This window comes from Acomys minous (genome assembly GCF_964271855.1).
Source record: "Acomys minous genome assembly, chromosome: 6".
Lineage (NCBI taxonomy): Eukaryota > Metazoa > Chordata > Mammalia > Rodentia > Muridae > Acomys > Acomys minous.
In genome coordinates this window covers 56,381,787-56,408,387 of record NC_140487.1, presented here as the reverse complement: position 1 = coordinate 56,408,387, position 26,601 = coordinate 56,381,787, and the positions used below count along the sequence as shown (strand labels likewise).

Below are 26,601 nucleotides of genomic sequence, written 5' to 3'. Positions count from 1 at the left end.
GTTACTTGGAGAATATCCAGATAACAGTCTGAAGGGGGAAAAAAAAAACTTTGGAAGGGAAATTTGAGATGGGATGGGCGGGGCCTCTATGTCTTATGAATATTTAAAAGGCCAGGCAGGGGCTGAGCTTCCCATTACAGCCCCTGGTTTTTGTGCTTTTGAATGAGAAAGTAGCTTGACTGGTAGAACTGGGAATCGAGACAGAATAAACTAAGGTCTAAGTGATCAGATGCTAACCTGACCTCGCCTAGGGGAGGGGAAGCTGGTGGCCTGGTACCCATCTCAACTTGAGTTTTAGCCATGTCCTGGTGGCACAGACATCTGCCAGAGCAGTTACTGACCCGCACTGAGGAACTTGAGTAAGTTGTTTGTGCTCTATGGGTGATAATCCGTTTACTCTCCTCTGAAAGATGAACGTGCTGTGGGATTTTTAATTCAGTTTGTATGTCTGGCTCATGCTAATGGTTAGAACAAACATTACCAAGCTGCCGGATTAACATAAGCCATTTTTTTTTGCTACCAGTTCTTCTTATTAAACTTTCAACTGATCATTCAATAAACATTAAGGAGAGAAGGGTACAAAGATGTCACACCATGAAGTAAGGCCAGTTAGGCAGTACTATATAAGGCAGAGCATAGGCCACAAGAAAAATCCAGTTAAAATCTTTTGGAGCGTCAAGTTGAAAACATTTCTTTCTGCAGATAAGCTTACGCAGGGTGTTAGTGAGCAAGGGGGCAATGAAGTAAATGAAGGGGCAAAGAGAGAGGAGACAAAAATATTCCAAGTCCCAAGGCTGTAGCAGGCCAGACTAAGGCATTTGTGACTCTTAAGCAGGTATATGACTAAGGAGATTCTATTTATACTAAGGGGCAATTATCTGGAAGCTTCGTGGGGAAAGGGGTGCAAAGAATAGCCACTGAGTCCATTCAGGAGGCAGCACACTGCTTCAGCTTACGTTAGTCAGCTTTTCCAACTGCCAAAATACCAGGCATGGCCAACAGACGGGCGGCAGAGGTACAGCTCAGTGGTAAAAAGCTCCCCTCCAGGAGCATGCTCAGGGCCCTCAGTTCAATGCCAAGAAACACGAGCAAGACAGAGATTTCAGTACATGGACTGATCCCATCCTTCCTGGGCCTGAGGAGGCAGTGCATCATAGTGGACAAGTGTGGAGGGGAAAGCTGTCTATTGCTGTCATTCATGGCAACTGTAAAAAGAGACCAGTGGGGGCCAGGGACACTTCAAAGACATGCCCCTTGTGACCTTATGTCTACCTAAGCCTAACTAACACCCCAGTAGCAAATTTGGAGTAAAATTCTTTGATGAGCTGACCCAGTGATGAAGTTGGCACTCCTGTGATCCATTTGTTCTGAATATGGCATTGAGGACCAGCCTTGAGGGCATGAGCCTTGGTGGGAGCTGCTTCGTTTATAAATAACAATATAAGTGAAAGATTGTGTCAACCTAAGATCACAGCAATAAAGTCAGAAGGGGAAAGATTGGAAGATACAATAGGTAAGAAGCCTAAATATAGCAAGATGAGCAAGTGTGTTGTTAATTAGTAATGAACAGCGCCAAAAAATAGCACAGGCGTTTGTAGCTTCTTGTGTCTCTTTTCACCATAACAACATATGTTCTTTCCACTTCTGCCTTTATTTTCTTAGAATATAGGACATTTTTAGATTTAGGTCAACTTATGTGTTTAATAGGTGTACGGTGTTTGATGACCAATATTTTCTCATCAGCAATTAGAAGTCAATTCCATGTAATTTCTCTGCTGTGTCTCTCCCGAACTGAGACATTTAAGGAAAGTTCCATCTTTGGTGAATCCCAGTAACTACTTCAAATGAAGCTCAGGGTGTTTTGCTTAGCGCATGAGTTCAATCCTCAGTGCTAAAATAAGTAAATAAACAAATATGTAACTAAAGGTACTGATGACTGTCATTCCCAGAAGATGGTTTCAATCCTAGTTGCTTGTTAGGACTCCCTAGGATGTATTTATAAAAGTTCAAAAATCTAAACACATGATTTCTATTCTCTAGTTTTCTTGGCTTGCTTGTTTTAATTGTTTCAGGGAGTGGAGATTGAAACAGGTCTCACATTATAGACCAGGTTGGACTGGAGCACACTATATAATCCACTCTGATTTGAAACTTACAGCAATCCTCCTGCCTCAGCTCCCTGAATGTTGGGATTATTGTCATGAACCAGCATGCCTGGCTTTGGAATGTTTGCTTTGGAATCAGTATTTATATTTTAACTTTCCCATGGCTACTCTATGCAACTTCAGCTGAAAGGCCTGACCATGACACTAGCCTGTAAGTATGCACACTTGCTCTCACTGCCCTCTGACCATTTCCTATGAGACTCACAAGCACGTGTGGAGGGGTCCTTTAGTGGTCGGTTTTCCTTGGTTGTCTCTCCCTACTCCACAGCTCTCCAACCTGAAAAGAAAAGAATCCTTGCTCATACCGGAAGTCTTCCTTCCACCATGCTCAAAATCAAAAACCGGACATAGCACACTTGCTTTTTTCAAACCCAGAATTAATCTTACCAAATAATAGCTTAATATCTGAAGCCTTGCTAGGTTGTCTTATTAAAAAGAATGTGACCCATTGTCACCTGGTGCTGTCTCCACTGTTTAAGAAAAAACACCAGACACATATCTTCATTTCCATAGATTTTTAGTTTTTTAAAATTCGTATTACTTTCATTTATCTATGTTTTGTGGGTTTGGGTAGACATGCGCCACAGATCTGAGGACAACTTGTGAGAACCTGTTCTCTCCTTCTGCCATGTGGACCTCACCTTGTCGGGTTTAATAGCAAGTGTGTTTACCTACAGAGCCAGCTCTGGTTTTTTGGTTTTTTGAGACAGAGTCTCACTGTGTAGCTTGATAGCAATAAGCCCAGAAGGAGCATTGGTCTTTGGTGACATGAGCTATGTGTCACAATATAAAATATTAATTATCTATAAAAAATAGAAATAAAAAGGTGGAGAGTGACAAAGGAAAACACCTAAGATCAACCTCTGGGTTTCAGATGCACAAAGCATGTGTGTGTATACTCACACACATGGCTACACACCGACACCTTCACACACATCCTACACACAAAAATTTAATCACCCCTATATCCTCAGAAATGATCTCTATTACCTTCATATGTTGAAAATATACCAAAAGCCATGTATTCAAAAGATGATTCTTGAGTTAAGCTCAGTGGCACCTTCCTGTAGTCTCCGTCTTTTGGGAAGCTGAGGCAGAATAATTGTTTGGTCCAAGAATTTGAATTCAGCTTTAGGCAACAATGAAAGACTGACTCTTGAAAATAAATACACAAACAAGCGCTTCTTGAATTAGAAGTGTAAACAGAGGGAAAGTAAGGATCTGTATTCATATTTGTTTATATGTGTGGCAGATAAACCCAGAGAAAGGAAATTAAGAATTAGGTTAAAACTTAAAAGAGCATGCCATACATACATACATAAATCTAGAACACAGTGTCCAATGATATATACAGTTATTATAGTTATGGAAAACTGCCATGTGGGAGAGGCACAGGAGATAATATGCAAATTTGAAGATAGTTGTTAGCTTGGTAGAATCCCAAGGTGATTTTTTTTTCCTTTCTCAAAACTCATGTTTTGTTTTTTTGGGATTCAGGATTTCTCTATGTAGACTTAGCTGTCTTGAACTAGCTTTGTGGACCAGGCTAGCCTTGAACTCACAGAGATCCATCCACCTGCCTCTGCCTCCCTGAGTGCTGTGATTACAGGTGTGCACCACCATGCCTGGCTCAAAACTCATTTTAATTAACTTTGCTAGCCCATAAATAATTTTAACCTCTATTGGTCAATATATAGGTTCAGCTGCACAAGCTCCAACATACTGACAAATAAGATTACAATTTATTTCTCTCTGGTATTACAGTCCAGATACAAGCCCCACAGGGGTGATATTATGGGGTTGCTCTGTTGTACCCCTGTCTTTTTATCCTGTCTCCCTTCCAGTGTTCCCAAATGGCTTTCCTACAATGTCTGTATTCCACCAGCAGGGAGAAAAAGGACATGAGGCAAGTACATTCTCCTAAAAACTAGTGCCTGACACAGAGGGGAAGGAAGGAAGGAAGGAAGGAAGGAAGGAAGGAAGGACGATCAAGCTTGAAATAACTCTAGTTTTGAAAGTCTCCACTAAGGAAACTCCACAATGAAAGGTACTAGAGGTTTCTGGTACGAGCCTATGACGTTTCTCATTGACCTTCTAGACGCCGGGTGGTAGGACAGGGGTGGGATACTCTGCAGTGTATCCAATCGCTATCTAATACTCACTTAATGTGACGTGCTTGTTTCAATGTGTGGGCAGATGCCTCTCACTCAGCTCCATTACTTTCCACTCCTGAGCTATTCATCTTTCCATGACCTTCTTAGTTCAAGACCATAGCTAATATCATGAACAGAAATCATCTTAACTGGGGCTATAATAAATGGATTTTTCAAGAGTTGTAAGGTGAATTACGATTTCCCTTGCTTCTCTGTCTGAGGCATGAACAATAACCACGGAATTCAGGGAATGCATCTCAGCGCCGGTAAGGAAAAGAAAAGCATTGCCACTCAAAAGGGACATCTTGCTTGAAATTCAATTTGCTCACTTTTCAACCAAGTTTAGCATTGGGAGAATACTCTGTACTGACTCTTGATGCATACCTTATTGGTAAGTGAATACATACCCTTTAAATATTTATTGGAGGTCATTTAAGCGGGCGCAAAGATAAATCAATACAAATGTGAAGATCTATTCTTCCTGCTAAATTATTAGTAATCATCACTCTGTATGCTCTGGTGCTGCTAAGGTGTGAAGAGATACAGAGGGATTGGAGAGAGTGCCCAGCGTGTTAATATGCCTAATGTGTCCTTACGCCAGAAGCACATGACATAATTCATTACACGTTATGTGTCTTCCTGGCATGGCTCGTAGGAAGCCTCTTGAAAGTCATATTACTCATGAGGTGAATGACTCAACATCTTAGCTTTCTTAGAGCCATTTAAGAAATATTTGCTTGAAAGGAAAAAAATTAGTAATCTTGAGAACTAAAATAACCACTAATTTCAAAAAAAAAAAAAAAAAAAGCCAAATCATTATTTTCCTTGTAAAGCAGGCCGTCTCGGGTTCTGAATTCTTCATAGGCAACACATCCCGACTCAACCCTCCCCACCCTACACAGTCCCTTGGTGACATCACATTACCAGTGTCCCGGGACCAGCTCACGGGAATCCTGCTCGGCTCCTCTCGGTCCAGCAACAGCTAGTGAAGACCTCCTGACTCTTGTCTCTACCGACAGCGTGCAATCCGGATTCCTGTGGCGTTTGAGGCATTTTCTAACTTGGAATCATCCTTCCAGCATCATCTCACTGAGACTCCCAAACACACCGGGCTGCCACGTGAGTAAACAACACTCTTGTCACTTTTCTATGCATCACTTCAGTCTAAACACTGAAGCCCTGTCCTGTTCCGACGACATGAAAATCCAATTCCCGTGCCCAGATCAGTCGCCACTTCCATGTGCGTCCCTGTAATCCTAGCAACCCAGGAGGCTGAGGCAGGAAGAGCTCGAGACTGATTCTATCCTGGGCTGCAGAGTGAGACAACACTGTCTCAAAAGAAATGGCGGGCTGGGGATGTGGCTCAGCAGTCAAGAGCACGCGCTGATGATGCAGAAGACCCAGGTTTAGTTCCCAGCACCCGCTAGGGGACTCAAAGTATCATTGAGGATGCAGTGCCCTCTTCTGGCCTCCCCAGGCACTGCATGCATATGGTGTACTTGCATACACGCAGGCAAAACACTCACGCATGTTTTTTTTTTAAAAGTCCTTTTAATAAAACCCTTACGAAGTGAAATGAGGGGGGAAAAAAGGAGATGAAGAAGAAAAGAGGAAATGAAAGTAAAGACCTCTTACTGTGTGTGAGACGCTTTGCTGGTCAGGAATTAATTCAGTTTCTCATCATAATCATTCCATTTTACTCTAAAGCCCTCGACAAACTAATCTATCAGTTCGTAAGCATGCAACTAAGAGATGGGGAACCCAAGTTAATGTCCTCTGGCTGCAGAGATTATACTCTCTGAAAGCATGCTGCCAGCACCAGTAGTGTCCAGATCTGCCTCCATCTAAACCAGAGGTTCTCAGCCTTCCTAATGCTGCCACCTCATGCTGTGGTCACCCCCACCATAAAATTACCTTTGTTGCTACTTCATAACTGGAATGTTGCTACTGTTATGAATCATAATGTAAATATCTGTGTTTTCTGGTGGTATTAGGTGACCTGTCTGAAAGGCTCGTGCAACCCCCAAATGGGTTGCAGCCCACAAGTTGAGAACCACTTATCTAAATTATAAGCTCTGAGATGGGTTCTTTTTGTTTTAAGGGAGGTTCTTTGGTTGGTTGGTTTTGTTTTGTTTTTTGCTTGTTTGTTTGTATTTGTTCTTGTTTTTCAAAACAGCGTTTCTCTGCACAGCCTTGGCAGTCCTAGTATGTTGTAGACCAGGCTAGCCTTGAACTCACAGAGATCTGCCTGCCCGATTTAGGGGTATGTTTTCTAAAGCCTTTCGCCCATACTCTTTAGTGTTGTGTATTGTACATAAGAGCTGCCTGCTCATATTCCTCTAAATAGGTTCTAATAGCTAGAAAAGAGGCTATGGATGCCTGCAAACCTTAATTATAGTTTCCTTTCTGAACAGCCAACGTCCCCATCTCATTGGTACAGATTACAGCCTACATATAACCCACAAAGAACGATCTGAGGCTACCACAGGGCTCAGAGGCCCTTGTTAGCTGCCTGGTCCTGAGGAGGGATGCTGTGGAATTACCACATGATGAGCAGGCTAACAGGGCCTTAACACTTGAGACTAGAAATATGACAGCACTTTAAGCTCAGCGTCTCAGCTGATGACAGCTCTGCCAAACTGCAAGCATCTCAGCCCTCCAAGAAGTATTACCATAATATTTATTGAGCCATAACAATTGCTGACTGCAATTGAGAGTGTTGAATTGGACATCATCTCTACACCCGGGAGAATTGTAATTTTAATTCTACAGGTCTCCAGAAACGTAAGGAGGAAAGGCAGCGTTCTTGCTTTGCCTTTCTCACTCCTCCCCCACAACATGTATCCCATAAGCCATGCCGTGCGCCCCCAGTGAGTCAAAGCACCCCGTGACACCGAATCAGGCACTCATCAAAGATCTATCAACTTCATCTCAGGCTGGGATGATGGTAGCTGAGATGTGACTTCCCATATACACTGCAAATGAGCTAGCAGGGCTTCTCAGCGTGACTGATACTCAAATGCAGACTATGATGTGCGATCAAAGATGTAGCCAAGGCTGGCACTAGGGGGGAAAAAGCATGCAAGAATGTGTAAACATAAACTGAAGCTTCCTATTAGTATCACCTCCCATCTCTCTTTCTTCCACAGGGCTCCCTCCCACTCAATTTCAGTCAGTCTCTACTAAACAGTGCACTGGCAACGAACCAATTAATGCCTTATGTCTTAAAGTTAATTTTGAGGGAAGAAGGGGAGGATACAAGGGATGGGATAACCATTGAGATGTAACAAGAATAAATTAATAAAGGAGAAAAAAATGGAAAAAAATAAAGTTAATTTTAATAACTGTATGTAGTTTAAGAAAGAAAATATGACCAAAAAAAATCAGCCCTAACATTTATTCCTGACTCTTTAAGGGTTATACTTTTTTAATCATCATAACCATTTTCAAAATAATAAGTATACGCTATTATTATTTTATTTTTTTAACTTTAGGACTTGTTTGGTTCCTGTTCACACACTCTCCCAACATATACATATTCCTTTCCTGCCTCTATCCAACATCATTATAGTATATGTTTAAGTTAAAGCCGTAATCAAAGCTATTCAATTATAAGTCTGTATGTATTATATCATAAAATATATTGTAATCATTTTTTGTAGAACTGTATTTATGCTTAATTTTCTATTACAGCTGTCAAGTGTAGGCATAAGGTTATTGTGTAGTTTAAATACTGATTTCTTTTTTCTTTCTTTTTATTTTATTTTTGTTGTTGTTGTTGTTGTTTTTCAAGACAGAGTTTCTCTGTGTAGCCTTGGCTGTCCTAGACTCCCTTTGTAGACCAGGCTGGCCTCAAACTCAGCAATCCACCTGCCTCTGCCTCCCGAGTGCTGGGATTAAAGGCGTGCGCCACCATGCCCAGCTTAAATGCTGATTTCTTTACCCCTCGTGTCTGGTTACAAACTTTGTTCTATCCAGTGTGTCAAACTGAAAACAAGCCCTAAAGTCTTTGAGATTCTAGAATCAATTGGGTGTTGGGTCACTGATTACTGCTCATCTTGCCAGGAGATGTACTGTCGTTTGAAGGATATATGTGTCACAAGCAACTGTGGGAGCTGCACGGAGCATCTGGCTGTGGACCAAAGGGAAGGCTAGCTTTAGCCCAGGAGCATAGAGGCATTGCCTCCTGGAGCAGACATGTGCTATATGCATTTCCAATGACTCAGGGGTCTCTAAATTCAGGATTCCTCCCTGTAATATTCTCCACTGCAAGTGTAAATATTGCCTGGTGGATTTATGTGTGAGTGTTTAATTTCAATTCAGTTGATCAACATGTCTTCTTTCATGCCAATACCATGTTTTTATTATTATAACTTTGTAGTACAGCTTGAAATCAGGGATTGTGGAGCCTTCTGCGGTTGTTATTATTTAGGATTAATTTTTACTATCCTGGGTTTTTGTGTTTCCATCTGAAGCTGTAAGTTATCCTTTCAAGATCTGTGAAGAGTTGTATTGGGCTTTTGATGGGGATGGCATTTCAAGCACCTTTTAAAAACTCACAGAATAACAAGGCTTTCAAAAAGGATGGGATACTTTCAAGAAGTTTGCTACTGAGCTGTTTCCTTCCAAAATCATCCTGATGGAGCAAACACATAAGAAAACCACAGAACGGTTCTGGAATGGACCCAAACAGAATTATGATGAATGTATGTGGATAAGCAGCAAAGGTGAAAGAACACAAGGAACGGAAGCAGGGAACGGTTACGCAAATTCTGCCCCGCCTCTGACCAGCCATAAAGCACAAGGCAGGTTTTTTCAGTCTCTTAACTCAAGCTCCTTGCCTGAAAACTGGCTGAGATAATACCCAGCAATACTGTCTTGAAGATTACGCATCAACATTTGTGCAGAGTGCCGCAATAAAGGATTCCTAATGACTAGATGTTGAGTCTAAATTGCAGAAAAGGTCGGGCCCCAATATCATCAGGCTGTATTGGTTACTGTAGCAAAATATTCTGACAGAAGCCACTTACAGAAGGAAAGGTTTATTTGGCCTCTACAGTTCCAGAGTACAGCCCACCATGTCCTGGAAGTCATGGCAACGGGAGCATATCATATTATATCCGCAGTCAAGAAGCAGAGGAAGATGAATGCCGTGGGCTTCTCTCATTCCCATTCTATCCTCAGACCATGGGCTGGGGCTTCTCACAATAAGGTGGCTCTAAGTCCTGTCAAGTAGGTATTAACTATCGCATGGACCTTCCATATTAAAATGGCACAGACTCTTCAGACTCATTAAAACCTTGGAATCTGCCCGCCCTGGAGGTGGCTCCAGCACTCAGGAGGCAGAAGCAGGCAGACCTCTGTGAGTTCAAGGCCAGCCTGGTCTACATAGTGAGTTCCAGGGCAGCCAGAGTGACATAATAGAGAGACCCTGCCACAAAAATAAAATAAATAAAGCAAGTTTTAAAAACCTGACCTCGGCACCTGAGGTAGAGAGATGACTCGCGGTTAGGGATGCTAAGCTGCTCTTCCGGAGGATCTGGGCTCAGTTTCCAACACCTGTAGGGTGGCTCACAACCATCTGCAACTCCGGTTCCCGGGGCTCCAACATCCTCTTCTGCCCTCTGAGGGCTCCAGACATGGATGTGGCATGCAGAACGCATGTAGGCAAATTACCCATACACATACAATAATAAGACTCAATTTAAAACCTTGAGGTTTCTGTCTACATAAGATAAGAAACTCCTTGTCCTTGTGGCATATGAGTCACTCGGCGTCTTCAGTGACGCTAGACAATGCAAGACTCCAGGAGCTGAGCCGGGGCTAACCTCATGTCTTAGATTATTAGATGGAAACAGAGGTAGAAAAATAAATGTGGTTCCTACTCATAACCTTGAATCTCTTGACTTATTTGGCTGGCAAGAAAACAAATGCTTACTGCTTCTGAACTTGGGAGTAGGCTCTAAGGCAAGTCACCGTCATGGTAGTGCACAAGCCAGTCTGGTGGTAGCTGGGAGTGAGGCAAGAAACAACAGAATATGAGAGACCAGAGGCAGCAGATGTTTAAGTAATGGTGCTAGTGTCGACTTCATACTGAGGCAAAAAAAAACCAACCCTCTTACAGCACTTCAGCTTCATAGAAGCTAAGAAGCTACCCTCCAGTGACAGTGTGTTTATCTTACACTGTGGCCAAATTCACAAAGTAACGACTCCAAATAGTTCAGGTTTTATTTTTTATATGTAGTTTTTTTTTTAGTACCGAGACTGTAAGAGTGCATCTTAACTTAAAGCAGAAAGTTGTTTCTCGTGATAAAAACTCTGTTGCCTTTAATACACAGGTTTAGGAGGAAGTTCCTAAAAAAATAAAGTCAATATGTAGCAAAAATTCACACTCAAGGGCATCTCTTTCAGGGGGGCGAAACAAAAACTTTTAAGGATTATTTATTTGAACTGAAACTCTTTGGTTTAAGAGACAAAACAAACAAACAAACAAACAAACAAACAAAAAACCCCACCATCTTGAAGCAGCAAGATATGAATTTGAGAGTTTGATAAGAAAAACAAATTGAGGCTTTGGCTTAGCACTTGGTTATACGCATACGGTTTTAGATGTGGTTAGAATGGAATGGTGAGGATCCTATTACAGGTCGGCTGGATCCTGTTACTCTGCTAGCATTTCAGTTGCTTGGGGCAGAGGAAATCACCTCATTATTTGTGGTCCATCTGTGACTAGACGCTCATCCGCTCAATAGCACGGTGGCTTTCAGCAAGCGGGGCCGGTTACGTTTGCCATCTCGGGGGCTGTTAAGACTTACGAGGTGGACATTACCGCGCTTGTGCGGTTCTTTATTTGTCCTTTCATTTTTCTCTTTGCTGACCAAAAGAAATTACCAACCATTATGTGCAACTATGCCATCAGTACAGATTTATGGGAGAAATAAATGACTCCTTTGATGGATATAAGAACACGGAAGCTATAAAGAGATGATTTCCTTAAAATATAATTCCAGTTCCCACTCTCCACACAGGTCTCTCTTAAATTCTCTCCTTCTCTAATGCCAATGTAGAGAAAACATTTTTCTTTTTAAATTTTGTATGACCTACCACTACCATATTCAAATATTTTCTCAAGTATTTGTTACCTTATTATTTTTAATTATGCGTATATATGGGGTGAGTAGATGTGCGCACACGAGTGCAGGTGTCCACAGAGGTTCAAGACACTCCCCTGGAGCTAGGGGTGCAGGTGTCCACAGAGGTTCAAGGCACTCCCCTGGAGCTGGGGGTGCAGGTGTTTGTGAGCCACGCGACGTGGGTGCTGGGAACTAAACTCGGGAACTCCATAAGAACTCTTAACCACTGAGGTATCTCTGTGTTCATCTGTCGTTTTAATTTATAATTATATTAAATATTTATCTTATGGGCATGGTAAGTCTTGTGGAAAATGTCAATGCTCTAATGATAAGCAAAGGGTGCTTTAAAAAAAAAAGTCTGCTCTCCAAAGAATGAATGACAGCTTCCACTCAGCTTAGAATTAGTTGCTGATCTTTTTTTTTTTTTTTAATACATTTCTCAAATGCAAGCTAGGAAGAATTAAACTTACCCATTAGATCCACAGAAAATAAGTTTAATGAAACACTGCATAACTATTGGGCCAGATACATATAGTATTATTAGTAAGTCTTCAAAGTCTTGATCAGGTGGCGTAATGAGAAATCTGGTAGGCAATCAGTCACATGGCTAACAAAGCCCATTCCCCGCACTGGTACAGTCAAGATAATAGGACAAATAGAAGTGAGAAAAAAAAAGTGGAGGTAGGTTTGAAAGGGTGGCCCACCGATTGCTGAAGTACCCTGTGCAGTGTGACTTTGTCACTGGTGACTACACCGGGGCTTGGCTGCAGGTGATGGCAGACACACAGCAACCTTCCCCCAACTGGAAAACACTTGCTGCATGTGTGTGGAGTCATCCTAGATGATCTAGCTTTAGTCAAGCATATTTTTAGGAGGAAAAAAAAAACTTATTGGTTCCCCTAAAACCATGAGAATAAATGTTTTCATAGTCTACAAAGTTGTGGACCGTGTGTTATCCGGGAAGTGCTCACTGGTACAGAAATGTTGTCAGGAGTGTGGCCCCCTTAGGCTCGTGAATGTGAATGTCTGGTTCCCAGTTGGTGGACTATTTAGTAAGGATTAGGAGGTGTGTCCCTGGGCATGGGCTTCAAGGTTTCAAAAAGTCCACACCAAGCCCAGTCTCTGTCTCTGTCTGTTTCTCTCTGTCTCTCTGTCTCTGTCTGTTTCTCACTCTCTCTCCTTCCCTCCCTGCTCCTGCCTTTCACTCTTGCCTTCCTAATTGGGATCAGATGTAAGCTCTCAGCCACTGCTCCAGTGGAATGCCTGCCTGCTGCCACCCCTCCTGCTTTGAGGGCCACAGATTCACTTCCTGAAGCTATAAGCAAATCCCCCAATTAAATGCTTTCTTTTATAAGTTGCTTTGGTTGTGGTGTCCTGTCGAGGTAATAGAAAAGTAACTAAGACAAGGAGTATCCTACTAACAGCATTAGCTTGAGGACAAATGGTAAACAGAGACTAGGAAGGAAACTGGGAAGTTACCACCCAAAGTTGGTAAAACTGCTTCTGTGTGTGAGCTCGCTCGCCCCCCCCCCCCTTGCTTTTTTGAGACAGGGTTTCTCTGTGAGTTCTGACTGTCCTGAACTCACTTTGTAGACCAAGCTGGCCTCGAACTCATGAAGATCCATCTGCCTTTACTTTTTCTGGCCTCTTTAAGCCATTACACAGGTCTCAAAAAAGAGCTCACTTCAGGATGAAGACCCACGCCATTTAGTTGAAAGACCCTTAAGGCCACCATGTTGTTTTACAGCAGTCTGACATCACCCAAAAGGTGACAGTGGCCTTCTCAAAAGGAGTTGGTGGTGTGGTCTTCACAATATAAGCTGTGGGTTGTAAAATCAGAGTTAGAGAACACTTCCTATTTGTTTTGTTGTGAGAGTTCTATTGGCAAAGCCCTGCTGTCTAGAACTGAAAGCAAGATGAAAGGACTAGCATAGTTCAATGCAGTGCCCAACACCCAAGACTTGATTCTCCAGCACTGTACAAACCTAGCAAAGAGGTGCATGCCTGTAATCGCAGCCCCAGGAAGGTTGAGATGGAGAATTAGAAGGTCAAGGGTAAACCAGGCATGATAGCATACACCTTTAATCCTGGCACTCAGTAGGCAGAGGCAGGAATATTGCAGTCAATTAGGGGCCAGCATCACTTATACTGAATTCTGGGATAACCAGGGCTACATAGTGAGACCTTGTCCCAAACAAACAAACAAGAAGGTCATGGGTATCCTCCACTACATATTAAGTGAGTACAGGGCCAGCCTGGGCTACATGTGACTATGTCACATAACAAGGAGTGCAAAATCAGAAGCTTTCTGTGGGCCCTAGACTTTCTACATGCTGTAAGTAGGCTAACAAGCTACCTTGTGGGAGCAGATACAGTCCCGAGTGAATGTGCATTCTTGACAAGGACCCCAGTGCCTAAGACCTATAGAAACGGTAATGTCTTCCTTTAGTTCAATTACAGGCGTTAAGGGGTGCAGGGCACAGCACTACCTAGTTACAGAGGTTGGAGAGATGACTCAGTGGGTATCCCAGTGCCTACATCATAAGCTGAGTGCCTGCACTTAGACCGCCAGCACGTGGAGGGCAGAGAAAGAAGGCTCCCTGGGCTTGACAAGATGAAGGGCAGAAACAGGAGGATTCTTGGGGTTTTACTGGCTACCAGCCTAGCTGGAAAAGACAAGTTCCAAGCTCAGAGAGATCCTGCCTTGAAGGGGTCATGGAAGAATGATATAGGATGAGTCTCAACGCTGAGTGGTCCTGTTAGACAGAGCAAGAGGCCACACTGGAGCCAGCGTCCTCCGGGAGCCAGTCTCCCAGTTCCCCCAGAGGACGCCACGTCTGGGAACAAGCAAAAGAAGGAAAAGGACAGCTTTCATGCTGGACCTCAGAGAGCATGCTGTGGTTGGAAAGGCGGGGTCTCCCTGAGCGCCTAGGCTGGCCTAGGATGGGCACCTGTCCTGCTTCAGCATCCTGAGTGCTGGGATTACGTCATGTCGAGCTTGCAGTTCTTGGTCCCAGCCAGCCCATGAATCCTGGGATTGAGGGATAGGCAACTGGGTGGAAAACCTGATGACTCTGGGAAGCCCCTTCTCCAAAACCCTGCCCATAAGGGGAATGAGTGACTAAAGGCATTATTCTGTTCAACGTGGTCGCCAGTAACTTCAGAGATGTAAATCCTTGATGTGAATCCTGCAACTTGCGCAGAGGTAACATAAGGAATTAAAAGAATTCCTTCACAGCTCCTAAGAGGATCAGCTGTGACCTGAAGCAGAAGGCTCCATTGCTGTTGTCTTCAGGCTAATAACTGTAGCACTGTGACTGGCCGTAACATTATCTAGCACTTTCTACTTCATCCACTGGCTAAGTCTGGACTTTCCCATAGGAAATCCCACTAATTTGCCATACATTGGGTGGAAGCTATTTTCCTTATGCTTTTTTTTCTATTCTAAATTTATATCAGCCATTAATTTGCAGAATGATTGACCCTTGACTTTATAGTTAAGAGACATAAAATTAAGTAAATTGAGCATGCAATAAGGATGTCATCTTAGCAATTTTGTAATGTTCCATTTATCATGTGAATATGTGGCTATGTTAGAATGTGAACAGCCAGGTGTTTTCTCATTTGTATTTTTATACTAATGGAATGATTTAAAAAAATTCAGGATAAAGAAAAAAGGAAGAAAATAAACTAAGAGATGTAGAAACATCTGAATTGTGACTGGTTATTATTCTAGTCTGTATCTTTAAAATTGTTATAGTCTAAGATAATAATAAAAAAAGGAAATCAATTTGATTAGCTTTTTGTTTGTTTGTTTGTTTTGTTTTGTTTTTTCAAGACAGGGTCTCTCTGTGTTAGCCTTGGCTGTCCTGGAGTCATTTTCTGGACCAGGCTGGTCTCAAACTCACAGAGATCGGCCTGCCTCTGCCTCCCAAATGCTGGGATTAAAGGCGTGCACCACCACGCCTGGCTGATTTGATTAGCTTTAAAAGTCAAGTTTTCCTGGCTAACTCTGTCTTTCAGGTTAACAGCAAATGAGTGAGGAAGGATTTGCTCTTGACAGAATCTTATTCTTAAGAATAAAGTTGTCTTCAGAGTCTTTAACAGAGCACTCTCTCATATAATTACTGCATGGTGTGTGCGTGCGTGTGTGCATGCGTGCGTGCACACACACACACACACACACACACACACGCACGCATGCACGCACGCATGTACCATTTTTCAGCATGTAATCCATTTCATTAAAATGTGTAAGATCAGCTAGCGTAGGCTGTCTGGTGCCTGCTGAGTGATTAATCAGCTTGGGGGACCTCAGTAGGATTAAGCCTAGGAATAAACAGGATTGTTTGTTTATTTATTTATGTATTTATCTTCAGTAATTCAGAAAGTCCTTCCTGGCTGCACTAAAACAAGTTTTGTGTACAAACAGACAAACCTCCATTAAATAAGATTAGACTCCCCATGGATTCTTTCAGACACCAAGACAGAAATGGTGGGTATTAGAGGATAAAGCAATACAGCTTACCCCCTTCCCTGTCGCTGTGATAAAATTCCCTGACACCAGCACCCAAGGAAGGAAGGAAGGAAGGAAGGAAAGAAGGAAGGAAGGAAGGAAGGATTTGCTTTGGCTCATGGTGGGGAAATCACAGCCTAGGAGCTTGAAGCAGCTGGTCACATTGTATCCGTGGCCAAGAAGCAGAGAGTGAGTGAGGCTGGACAGATGGCTCAGTGGTTAAGAGCACCGGCTGCTCTTCTAGAAGACCAAGCACAACTGCACTCACAAATGGCTACAGCACCAGCCTCAGAGGATCCGACACCCTCTTTTGGCCTCAGTGTTTGTAGAGGAATGTTAATTCAGAACATGGTTATTCTGGCAAGAGATCACATCCAAAGACCTACGTAGATGTGATCCAGCTGGAATACAAACATGCCTTTAGTCCAGGAGACAGAGGCAAACAGATCTGAGTTCAAGGCCAGCCTGGTATAAAACAAGTATCAGGTAAAGAAAAGCTTAGGTCCACCTCTGCTGCTTGGTGGTACATGCCTTTATTCCCAAACAAAGGAAAAGTTAGCTTGTAGAAGGAAGCACCCATGTTTGAAAGTGATGTCTAAATGAGTGGCAGGAAAGGTGACAAATCAGAAAAGACTTGACAGAGCAGGATACGCCCAACTCTCACAAGAAGAGAGAGGAAAGGGAAGTGACTTAAGAGGCAGTGTTACAGAGAGAGAGGAGGCGGTGTTACCAGGACAGTAATAGATGGATTGCAGAGAGAGAACTCAGGTGAAGATGGAACAAGCCAGAAAATGAGAAGAAGCCAGATTAGAACAGATTGTTGAGGCAGTTTGATGCCAAGCAGAGTAATTCTGGGCTGAGAGAGAAGCTAGGTTAAATAAGTCATCTGGGAGAAGAGTTTTGAGCCAGAGCAGCTGAGTTGAACCAGCCAGCCCAGAACTCAGAAGAACAAGGATGAGCTTATTAAGCAGTAAGTCTCAGAGGCTGAAAACATTCTAGGCCTAGATTAGATTGTACGGAGGCTAGAAGCTTCCAGGACTAGGCCTAGGCCAGCAGGAGGAGGCAGTAAGCTTCCTAGACAACAATTAAGCCAGAAGAATAAAAGTTAGTTTTACACGCGGTCACTTGCACACATGTGGCATACACTCAAACAGACACACACACATAAATAAAAATAATAAACCTTTAACGCCAACGCTCAGCTCACTTTCTCAGTTTCTAAAAATGTATTTCTGTGCCTACATGTGTCTATGTTCTGTGCAGGGGAAGAGAGGAAAAGAAAGAGAGCGAGAGGTGATTCTTGTTTTTCTCCTTGTTAAAGTAGGGTCTTTCCTGCTGTTTCTGCTTCTTCGTTACATACTCTAGCATAGCTGGCCATTGAGCTTCTGGGTAATCCTCCTGTCTCTGCTGCCCATCTTTCGGAGGAGCGCCGATTGCAGATGCGCCCAGCTTTTTAATATAAGCTCCAAGAATCAAACTCAGGTTGTCAGGCGGGCTTGCTAGGCCTTTACCTGCTGAGTCACCTCCTGCCCCACTTGCCCCATTTCAGACAGCCCAGAGTCCCCACTCCAGGGAGTGATCCCAGCCACAGTTAAGATGCTTCATCCCACCTGTGTTCACCTAGTCAAGATAACCTCTCACAGCTGTGTCTGCAGGGTGGGGTCCTAGGTGACTCCAGAGCTAGCTATCTATCTATCTATCTATCTATCTATCTATCTATCTATCTGCCTATCTATCTATCTATCTATCTATCTATCTATCTATCTGCTATCTACCTATCTTCTATCTATTTATTTATCTATCATCTATCTATCCATATGTGTCTATCATGCATCCATCCATCCATCTATCTAGTTAACAATTATCACTAACTACCACGCCCCTTGATATTTTTTAGGGAATGAAATCCATGCTTACTGCCAGGCATGGTGGCGCACACCTTTAATCCTAGCACTTTGGGAGGCAGAGGCAGGCAGATCGCTATGGGTTCCAGGCCAGCCTGATCTACAAAGTGAGTCCAGGACAGCCAAGGCTACTCAGAGAAACCCTGTCTTGAAAAACAAAAGAAGAAGAAGAAGAAGAAGAAGAAGAAGAGGAGGAGGAGGAGGAGGAGGAGGAGGAGGAGGAGGAGGAGGAAGGGGAAGAAGAAGGAGAGGAAGGGAAAACTGCACATACTAATAAACAAAACAACTAACATTGTAAATTTTAATGTTTCCTATACCTAAATATATTCACACACACACACACACACACACACACACACACACACACACGGAAAAGAAACATCATAATTGAAAAGGAATTTGTACCACATAGTACAACTTGGACATTTTTCAAAAGAAAGAAATAAAGATAAAAACTAGAAAAATTAAATGATGTGTTCAATGTAACAGGGCTACCTAGGAGAGAGAGGAAGATGAAAGTGGCTCTGATTTTTACTTGTAGGCCAGCAGTGATTCTGCCCAGGTCATGTATAACACATTGAAAGAGAAGAGCCCTCTGGCATGTGAAGGGAAACTGACCACACTAAGCTCTCTGAGGCTGTGTTTCTTCAAGTCACAGGAACCTACTCTTTCTTCAGAATCTGCAACACTAGAAAGTCTGGCCCAGGGCATGACCAGTGCAACTTTCAAATGTACAAGACAAGAGTTGCAGTGTGCCCATTGCTCCATGAACTTCCTGCTGAAAGATAATCAGGGAGACTAACATCTTTTCAGTAAGGCTGGCAGGACGGCTCAGCCAGGATGGATGCTTACCACCAAGCCTGATGACCTCAGTGTGACCCTTCAGGACCTACACAGTGGAAGAAGAGCACCAACTCCTGAAAGTTGTTCTCTGACCACCACACATGTGCCTTGGCCCACATGGTCCCACATGTGTAGGGACACACATGCACACAAAATCAATAACTACACATTTGATGTGTATGACATTGCTCACAAGTATGCTGATCTAATATACACTGAGATATCATTTTATTAAACACATCATTTCAGTTCCCTTTGTACTGTGGCAAGTGGTTGTAATTTTTAGCCACATATTATGTGGGTCTGGCCAACAACAAAGAATTGAGCCACTGTGGCTTCAACTACTACCCTGATTCCCTTTCTTTGGAGATATGTTTATACTTTGTGTGTCGCTCTGTCACATGGAATGTGTTGTAATGGGTATATTTATGAGTCGCGCTATTGCGAGTGGAAACTGATGTAGCCTTGTGCCTCGTGTCTGGCTGAATTATTACAGAGATCTGAACAGCCAAGAAGTCTGTGATCAGAGGGGAGAAACAGAATTTTAAAGCATAAAACATGTTCTTGGCATTAGCCTGGAAGAGTGGACATTCATAACCCGCAAATGCCCAGGCTATAAATTCGCAAGGTTGCATTAATACGGCAGTAAAAGTCACTCTTCTGAAAGCCTCACTTGTAAAATATTTATAAATTCACATGGTTGCTCCCGGCAAATAACTACATCTGTCAACTCCCTCTTTCTACTCCCCAAACGGTGGTGATGGTGTCTTGTGTAATTCACACTGTGTTCATAAAGAGTAATTTTGGAAAAGTCGAGATGGAAGATACTCCATTCTGGGGGACTGTATCCACTTCTGCGGTGGTTTGGAGTGAGGGTTTGGTCTCCTGAGACCCTCCCTCATCAAAGCCTTTTCTCTGAATAAATTTTCATTTTATTGGATTTATCTAGTTCCCAAATTAGCAAAGCATGTCCTGTGGGGTTGTCTTTAAAAATCCCACATTAGTATGTACAACAAAGTGGAGCTCTGCAGCCCCTCGGTCAATAAGTATCAATGGCGTGTGGTACAGGAATCGTCTGTGGCTGTCTTCTCCGCTGCGGTGTTCAGAGGGCACACCACATCTAAAGATCTGTCCAAATTGTTTCTTCTTAGGAGAAAAATAAAAAGAGGAAGGACACCAGACTACGTTTTCACACAGAAGTGTCCCATCTTCTCTTGTTGACATCAAGCCCTTGCTTCTAGGGCAGTGGTTCTCAGCCTTCCTGACGCTGACACCCTTTAATAGAGCTCCTTGTGTTGTGGTGACCCCCAACCATAACATGATTTTCACTGCTACTTCATAACTGTAATATGGCTACCATTATGAATAGTAGTGTAAATATCTGACATGCAGGATATCTGATATGTGACCCTTGCAAAAAAATCCTTTGACTCACGAGGGGGTCGCGACCCACAGGTTGAGAACCATTGTTTGAGGCCGAAGGGAATGCTCTAAGATCATTTTATTAAAATGTATTAGACTTATTTATTTATTTATTTATTTAGGGTGTATATTGTGTTGATGTGGAGGTCAGAGAACAACTTACAGGAGCTTATTATCTCCTTCCATCTTATAGGTGCCTGGGATCGAACTCCAGTCTTAGGCACAAGTGCTTTTCCCTGCTGAGCCTTTTCACCAGCTCCCAAGTCAGTTCTAATAATGGGCTGGGCACTCAACAACAAAACATGTCACTGTATTTATCTTTGTGATATCTGTGTGTGTGGTATGTGTGTGTGTGTGTGTGTGTGTGTGTGTGTGTGTGTGTGTGTGTGTCCTGCCACTAGCTCAGAAAAGCATAAGGAATTAAAAGAATTCCTTCACAGCTCTTAAGAGGATCAGCTGTGACCTGAAGCAGGAGACCCCATTGCTGTTGTCTTCACACTCATAACTGTAGCACTGTGACTGGCCGTAACATTATCTAGCACTTTCTACTTTGTCCACTGACTAAGTCTGAACTTTCCCATAGGAAATCCCACTAATTGGCCATACATCTGATGGAAACTTTTCCTTATGCTTTTTTTAATTCTAAATTTGTGTGTACATGCATGCGTGTGTGTTGAGACAGGGTTTGTTCTTTTATTTTGTTTTGGTTTTTATGTAGCCCTGGGTGCCCAGGAACACACTATATAGACCAGGCTGGCCTCCAAACACAGAAGTCGGCTTGCCTCTGCCTCCCAGCTGCTGGGATTAAAGGCGTGCGCCACCGCCATCACCACCACCACCACACAGCACTATCGTCATATTTTCCCCTTGTATTCCATATCGTTGTGGTTAGGTTTCTGTGGCTGTGATCAAAGGCACCTTGTGGAGGTTTGTTTCATCTTACACACCCAAAAGGAAGCATCTGCTTTGGCTCACTTCTTCCCCAGAAAATGCTAATGAGTACACGCGCACACTGAGTGTTGCACCCAAAAATTCATATGTCACCAGCCATTCCACAAGCCACCACAGAGGAATGGGGTAAGGAATACAGATGGGGAAACTGAGGCTGAGGTATGTCAGTATCACAGAGCAGGGGACTTAGTCCTTTTCTTTGTCGCCAAACCGGGCACAGTAATTCCACGCATGGTAAAGATCCCAACATTTAACAGAGAACCACGTGAGACTGTCAGCAGACACGTCTTAAAAGGCCGTTGGATGAATGCATTTCTGATCAATTATTTAATAGTCAGTGAACAATGTCTTTAACGGTAGTTTTGCAAAGGTCAAAGGTATCGTTCACATGACTATTTTCACATTGTTCCCTTAATAAATATTGAAGATATACTTATTAAATAGCGATTTTTATGAGTAGTTATGCCAACTGAGCCTAGACAGGCTGGTTTCTGTATCTGAGTTGACATAATAGGAAATGGTCTCCCTCCAGGGAGATGAGCACAGCTCATACAGCCCAGTGTGCCTACAGAGGCCCGTCCTGGACAGCAACCAAACAGCTGCAGTGTCAGAGAGGCCTCCACTGTGCCGAATAGCCACCTCACACACCAGGGGGACCTCACATGTCAAGAAGATGACTGTAGCAAGGCATAAGCCTCAGAGACATATGTACATACATACATACATACATACGTACATACATACATACGAACTACAAATAGGTTAACAGGTTAATATGAGACTAAAGTCTTACCCTACTTGATGGGTTATGGTTGCACTTTCTCCATTCACAGAGCCTGAAAACAAGCAGCTCACGTGGGATAAGGACACTGACTCTATACCAAGTGCTTGCTCCTGGCCAACAGGGAACTGGCCAACAAAACCTAAAGCTAAGTGAACAAGATACTATTGCAGAGTAAAAGTAGCATCAGAGCTCAGCAGGTGGCTCCCACCTGTGATCCCACCACCTGGGAGGTGAAGGAAGGAGGATCAGGAGTTCAAGGCCATCCTTAGCTACATGGAAAGTTCAAGACCAGCCAGACATGCATGAGATGCCATTAAAAAAAAAAAAGCAAACAAAACCCAGTATCATGAGAAATAAAGAGGCTGCCTCATTGTGTTAACCTATTAAAGGCTATTTTGGTCATCAGCGGCCCATACACGTATACACAGTTTTTTTTTTTTTAAGAAACTTATGTAAGCTTTCCTACAGCATTCCAAAGACACCAGAGCATCATTTCTCTTTCAGATGTGTGACAGAGAGACGTAGAATCATCTGTCCAAATAATGTCCAATGGCGACTGTCTTCCTTTATAAATGGGAGGTTGTGGGTTTACTTTATGGAAAGTAAAGTATATATTCTTGGTATACTAGATGAAAAGTCTCTGACATTAGGACCCTGGGACTCTGGCGTGGCAACTCATACCCTTGTCTGGGCCACAGTGGCTAGAACGGCCAAAGACTGGCAGCCTCAATCCAGAACTTTCTTTTGGGCAACATCTGGGGTGAATTAAGTTTCTGTTCAGTCCCAGAGCTGCCTACAGATGTAGAGGTGTAAGTGTGCTTCCCAGGAATTGTAGATTACATGGTCATGATATGGGCCACTGTTATTAGAAGTTCAAGTACCACATTTCCAGAAGTATGAAGAATGACAGCGAGGAAAAAGCCTTTAGAGCTTAAATTACAACCACATCTAATGAACCCAGAGGTGTTTCTCACTTACAAGGGTATTGCTTTTCAACTCCTGTAGCGTAAATGAACCTAGCGATCATAACAGTAAATATGGGTTGCAAAGGTTCCCCAGGAGGCATCGTTAGTCACATATTACACCCTTTTCTAATTTGTACACTTTCCATGTTGCAGGCTTTCCCAGTGCTGCTGAAGCCTCCAGAATTTCATGTTTCCCTCAGCAGTCTACAATAACCCTTAGCCTGAATGACGGGTATTATTTCCTCAGCAAACATGTGATGTGGGAAGCTTTAGTAAAAGATTTATTATATATAAAAAACAGCCCGATGTTTTATTTCCTCCCGTAATTGAATACATTATTGCTTTGTGTTTAGAAATGCTGCGTTGATGCATTTGCACCTCGGAACAGCTATGCACATGCCATCTGCAGCCGGGAGCTTTATTAGACTACAAATCAGGATACAGATGTTGGAGGGAAAGCTGCATATGCTAAGTCATAACACATTACAGCACACTTTAAATCCATACATTGTGGCGGTCCGGCAGGTTTTTATTTTTTAAGAAATTAGATGTTGGCACTTATGAACACGTAAGAGCCAGAAGCGCTTTCTTTCACCATACACGTGATGGGTAGGTGACAAGCTGTTGAGGTGGCATGTACAATCCTGGAGGCGGAGAAAGGACTAAGTAACTTCAAAAGAAAATATCACATATTCTTATTCCTTGATACTAGTACAGAAATCCATACTTAAAGCCAGCAGTCAGAGGCACATGAGCAGATAAGTCTTTAGGGAATCACAAGCTCTCACATCTTCATTGATCTATTTCACAACTTTAGATTTTCATCCATTTATTTGAAGGGCATTGATTAAACACCTGAAACCTGCCATGTCACTCTGCTCTGCGGCTTTGTTAGGGTGAGACTCACAGGATTTTGATGCAAAACTTGTTGAATTTTTATTCCTTTCTCCAACTGTTTAAAGTTCAGGCCTAAGTAGAAATAGTGTTTCCATAAGGTTTATAAAAATTGAACCTTTGCCTTACTGGTAGAATGAATTAGCAGGTGCAACTCGGCCGGCACAGCTGAAAGGATGGCTTTCCTCAAAGATGGTAGGATTCTTTCCATCCGATTCTCAAAGATATATCTGTCAAATAAATAAAATCCAGGATGTCACTTCCAAGAAGGATTGGTGTTCTGTCGCTCTATTGGGTTTCACATAGCTTAAAGTATCCTGGGTGGGCTAGAGAGATGGCTCCTTAGCAAAAAGCACTGCCTACTTTTCCAGAGGACCAGGGTTTTATTCCCAGCACCCACATGGGGACTCCAGTCCCCAGGGATTGGATGCCCTTATCTGGCCTCTGCAGGAACCAACCATGAAAGTGATGCACAGACACGCAGGCAAAACACCCATACACAGAGTACTTCGATTTGATCCACTTGCCTGACATCTGGGGCTCTTTCCAGCTCTGCACGAATATATTCATGCTTCATTCATGATTCTTATTTTATAAACACTGACCATTCTTGGCACCTACAATTGGAAAGCTTACTCAAAAAGTAATTAGTCAGACCTTTTAGGTGAGACATAGATCTTCAAGAGAAAGTAGCCTTCTCTTTCCCTGGAAGTAGTCAGAAGAGAGTATGCCTCTAGCTGGGCAGCATAGGCAAAGACAAAGATGTAGGAGACCACTCTGAAAATAGTCATCATGCCCAGAAAAGGGAACAAGCATAGTCCTTACTGGAAAGCAGACCCCAGTGGCTGCCATTAACCAGCAAATGATTTGCATTTGCACATCACACTGTTTTCACCACATAAGCAAAGCAAGTATTCGTCCATCCTTCAAATATTTTACAGATGCTTACTTGGTGCCAGACTCCCAACACTCAATGTTGGAGGCACAAAAATGGGTTCAGCAGCTTACTTCGAAACGAGAAATGAGATGTACACTGGTAGAGTACCCGCACATGTTCTATTACAGGTGTGATGAAGTAATAAAGCACCAGATTATTGGCAGCATAGCCTTGTTTTATAGAAAAGGAAACTTATTTTTTAAGGGAAGTACAGTCTTTCATGCCATAGGGCAGTTTTCGCAATGAGATACTGTATCAAATTGCTTAGCCTAACACCGATCCACTCTATAAATGTTACTACCGGAGAAGGAATTGGATGGTAACGTAGGGCATGGGCTCTGTATCAGCTCTTTTGGCTTATACTTTACCTACTTCTCAGTGTGTGTGCATCCCTGGGAAAGTTACATGGCAAATCTATATCTCAGTTCCTCCAGGGCTAAGATAAAGACAGTAGTCAGAACCACTTCCTACTGTTGTCTTGGTAAGTAATTTATGCTACATGCTCAAAAGATGTTATGCATAAGGATAGAGGGTGGGGAGCAGGTCTTGCAAAGCTTACATCACAGCAACGGTTAAATGACCTCTCAGACGCAATGGCTACTAACCAAAGAACAGAGCTACAGCTAGGTGTGCATAGAGTAGGATCACACCCATAGCCAGAGCACCCGAGAAGCCGAAGCAAAAGAACTGATGTCAATTCCAGGCCAGCCTGAGACTCTCTCAGAAAAAGGAAGAGCTGGATGCTCGGAGCCAGCGGGAAGTTGCGTGCCTGTAGTTCCAGAACACTCCAAAGCCCGAGGCAGGACAAGCAGCTTCCCAGTGGGGCTCTGTCTCTGGCAATAATGACAGTAAGAATGGTAGACATGTGATGCTATTGAGTTTTACCGTGAGACAAGCCGAGGCAGAGGGCAGTGCAGCATGTTTGGCCTCTTGAGCACCAGGCGGGAGAACGCGGGAATTAGTAGGGATGGGGTAGTGGGATCTAGACAGTGGCTCTACTGGATCAGACAGCCCAACTGACTTCTAGAAGAGAGGATGGATTCTCTACCCACACATCTCGTTCCTTTCCTAGCACTATGTGAGGGATGACCTTTCCGGTGTCTGTATTTTGCTAAGAGAGGGGCGGTCACTTTTGTTAAACAATTTCCAAAATGTTATGGACTAAATCCTAACTATAAGGATTGAAGAGTAGTCTAGACGTTGCCACCTGTAAGCTTGGAGGAGAAGTGCATTCTTTTCTCTCTTTTGGACTCTCACAAAGAAACGATGAGACATGAAATAGCGGCGGATATGTTGCATGGTACAGAAAGGGGTTTGGGGTTCGCTGCTTTTTGTTCATATTTTTAAAAGAGTGGCTTATGTGCCCCTTCCTCGGCGTGTGGAGGCATCGCCTCAGTCCAATGACAGAACGTTTGCAAAGCATGCTGGGGTTTTAACCCGCGTGTAGTCTTGAAGCGTCTCTCTGTCACCATCCCAGCCACCAAGTGGCTGATTAAAGTATAAATGTAAAAAAAAAAAAAAAAGATAAATAAAGTAAAAATGTAGTTCATTCTTCAAGGACCAGCTTCCTGAAATATATATAATATTGGTTATGTTGTAGGCTAATTTATTTCAGGGAAACACTGGGAGGAAAAGTTTCAAGGTTAAAGCTCACTTCTACCATTACAAAGTTTCGTTTTACATCCTTATGACTAAGTTAACTCAGAACTGGCGTGGCATGTGCAGGCCAGTGCAGAACCTTGGCAGTGAAACTCAGTTCTTTCAAGAGCCTCGCTCCAGTGAGGACCCTTTGAAAAGGATTGCTCATTGTCTGTTCTGTTAGCTGTTGAAGGCAGTCTTTGCATACCTGATGTATAAGGCTACAAATGCAAATTTTTATTCTAAGTTATGTTCTATGTTTTGCATACGGAACAAAAGGTTCTTTAAATATATGT

The 26,601-nt window shown here is 43.0% G+C and overlaps 1 protein-coding gene across 3 annotated transcripts in view; it reads left to right on the top strand.

The window, feature by feature from the left end:
* The window catches only part of LOC311598889 (uncharacterized protein), a 62,385-nt gene that overhangs the window by 21,431 nt on the left and 14,353 nt on the right, over positions 1–26,601 (top strand). The window contains exons 3-4 of one of the 3 annotated variants that reach the window (XM_084784425.1): positions 5,338–5,437; positions 21,921–22,127. In XM_084784425.1, the coding sequence (XP_084640551.1) occupies positions 5,338–5,437; positions 21,921–22,024 (204 nt within the window). In that variant the 3' untranslated portion in view covers positions 22,025–22,127. Of the gene's footprint in view, positions 1–4,118; positions 4,213–5,337; positions 5,438–21,920; positions 22,128–26,601 lie in introns of those variants that run through there. The other 2 variants (XR_014779691.1, XR_014779690.1) reach the window with 2 other exon arrangements.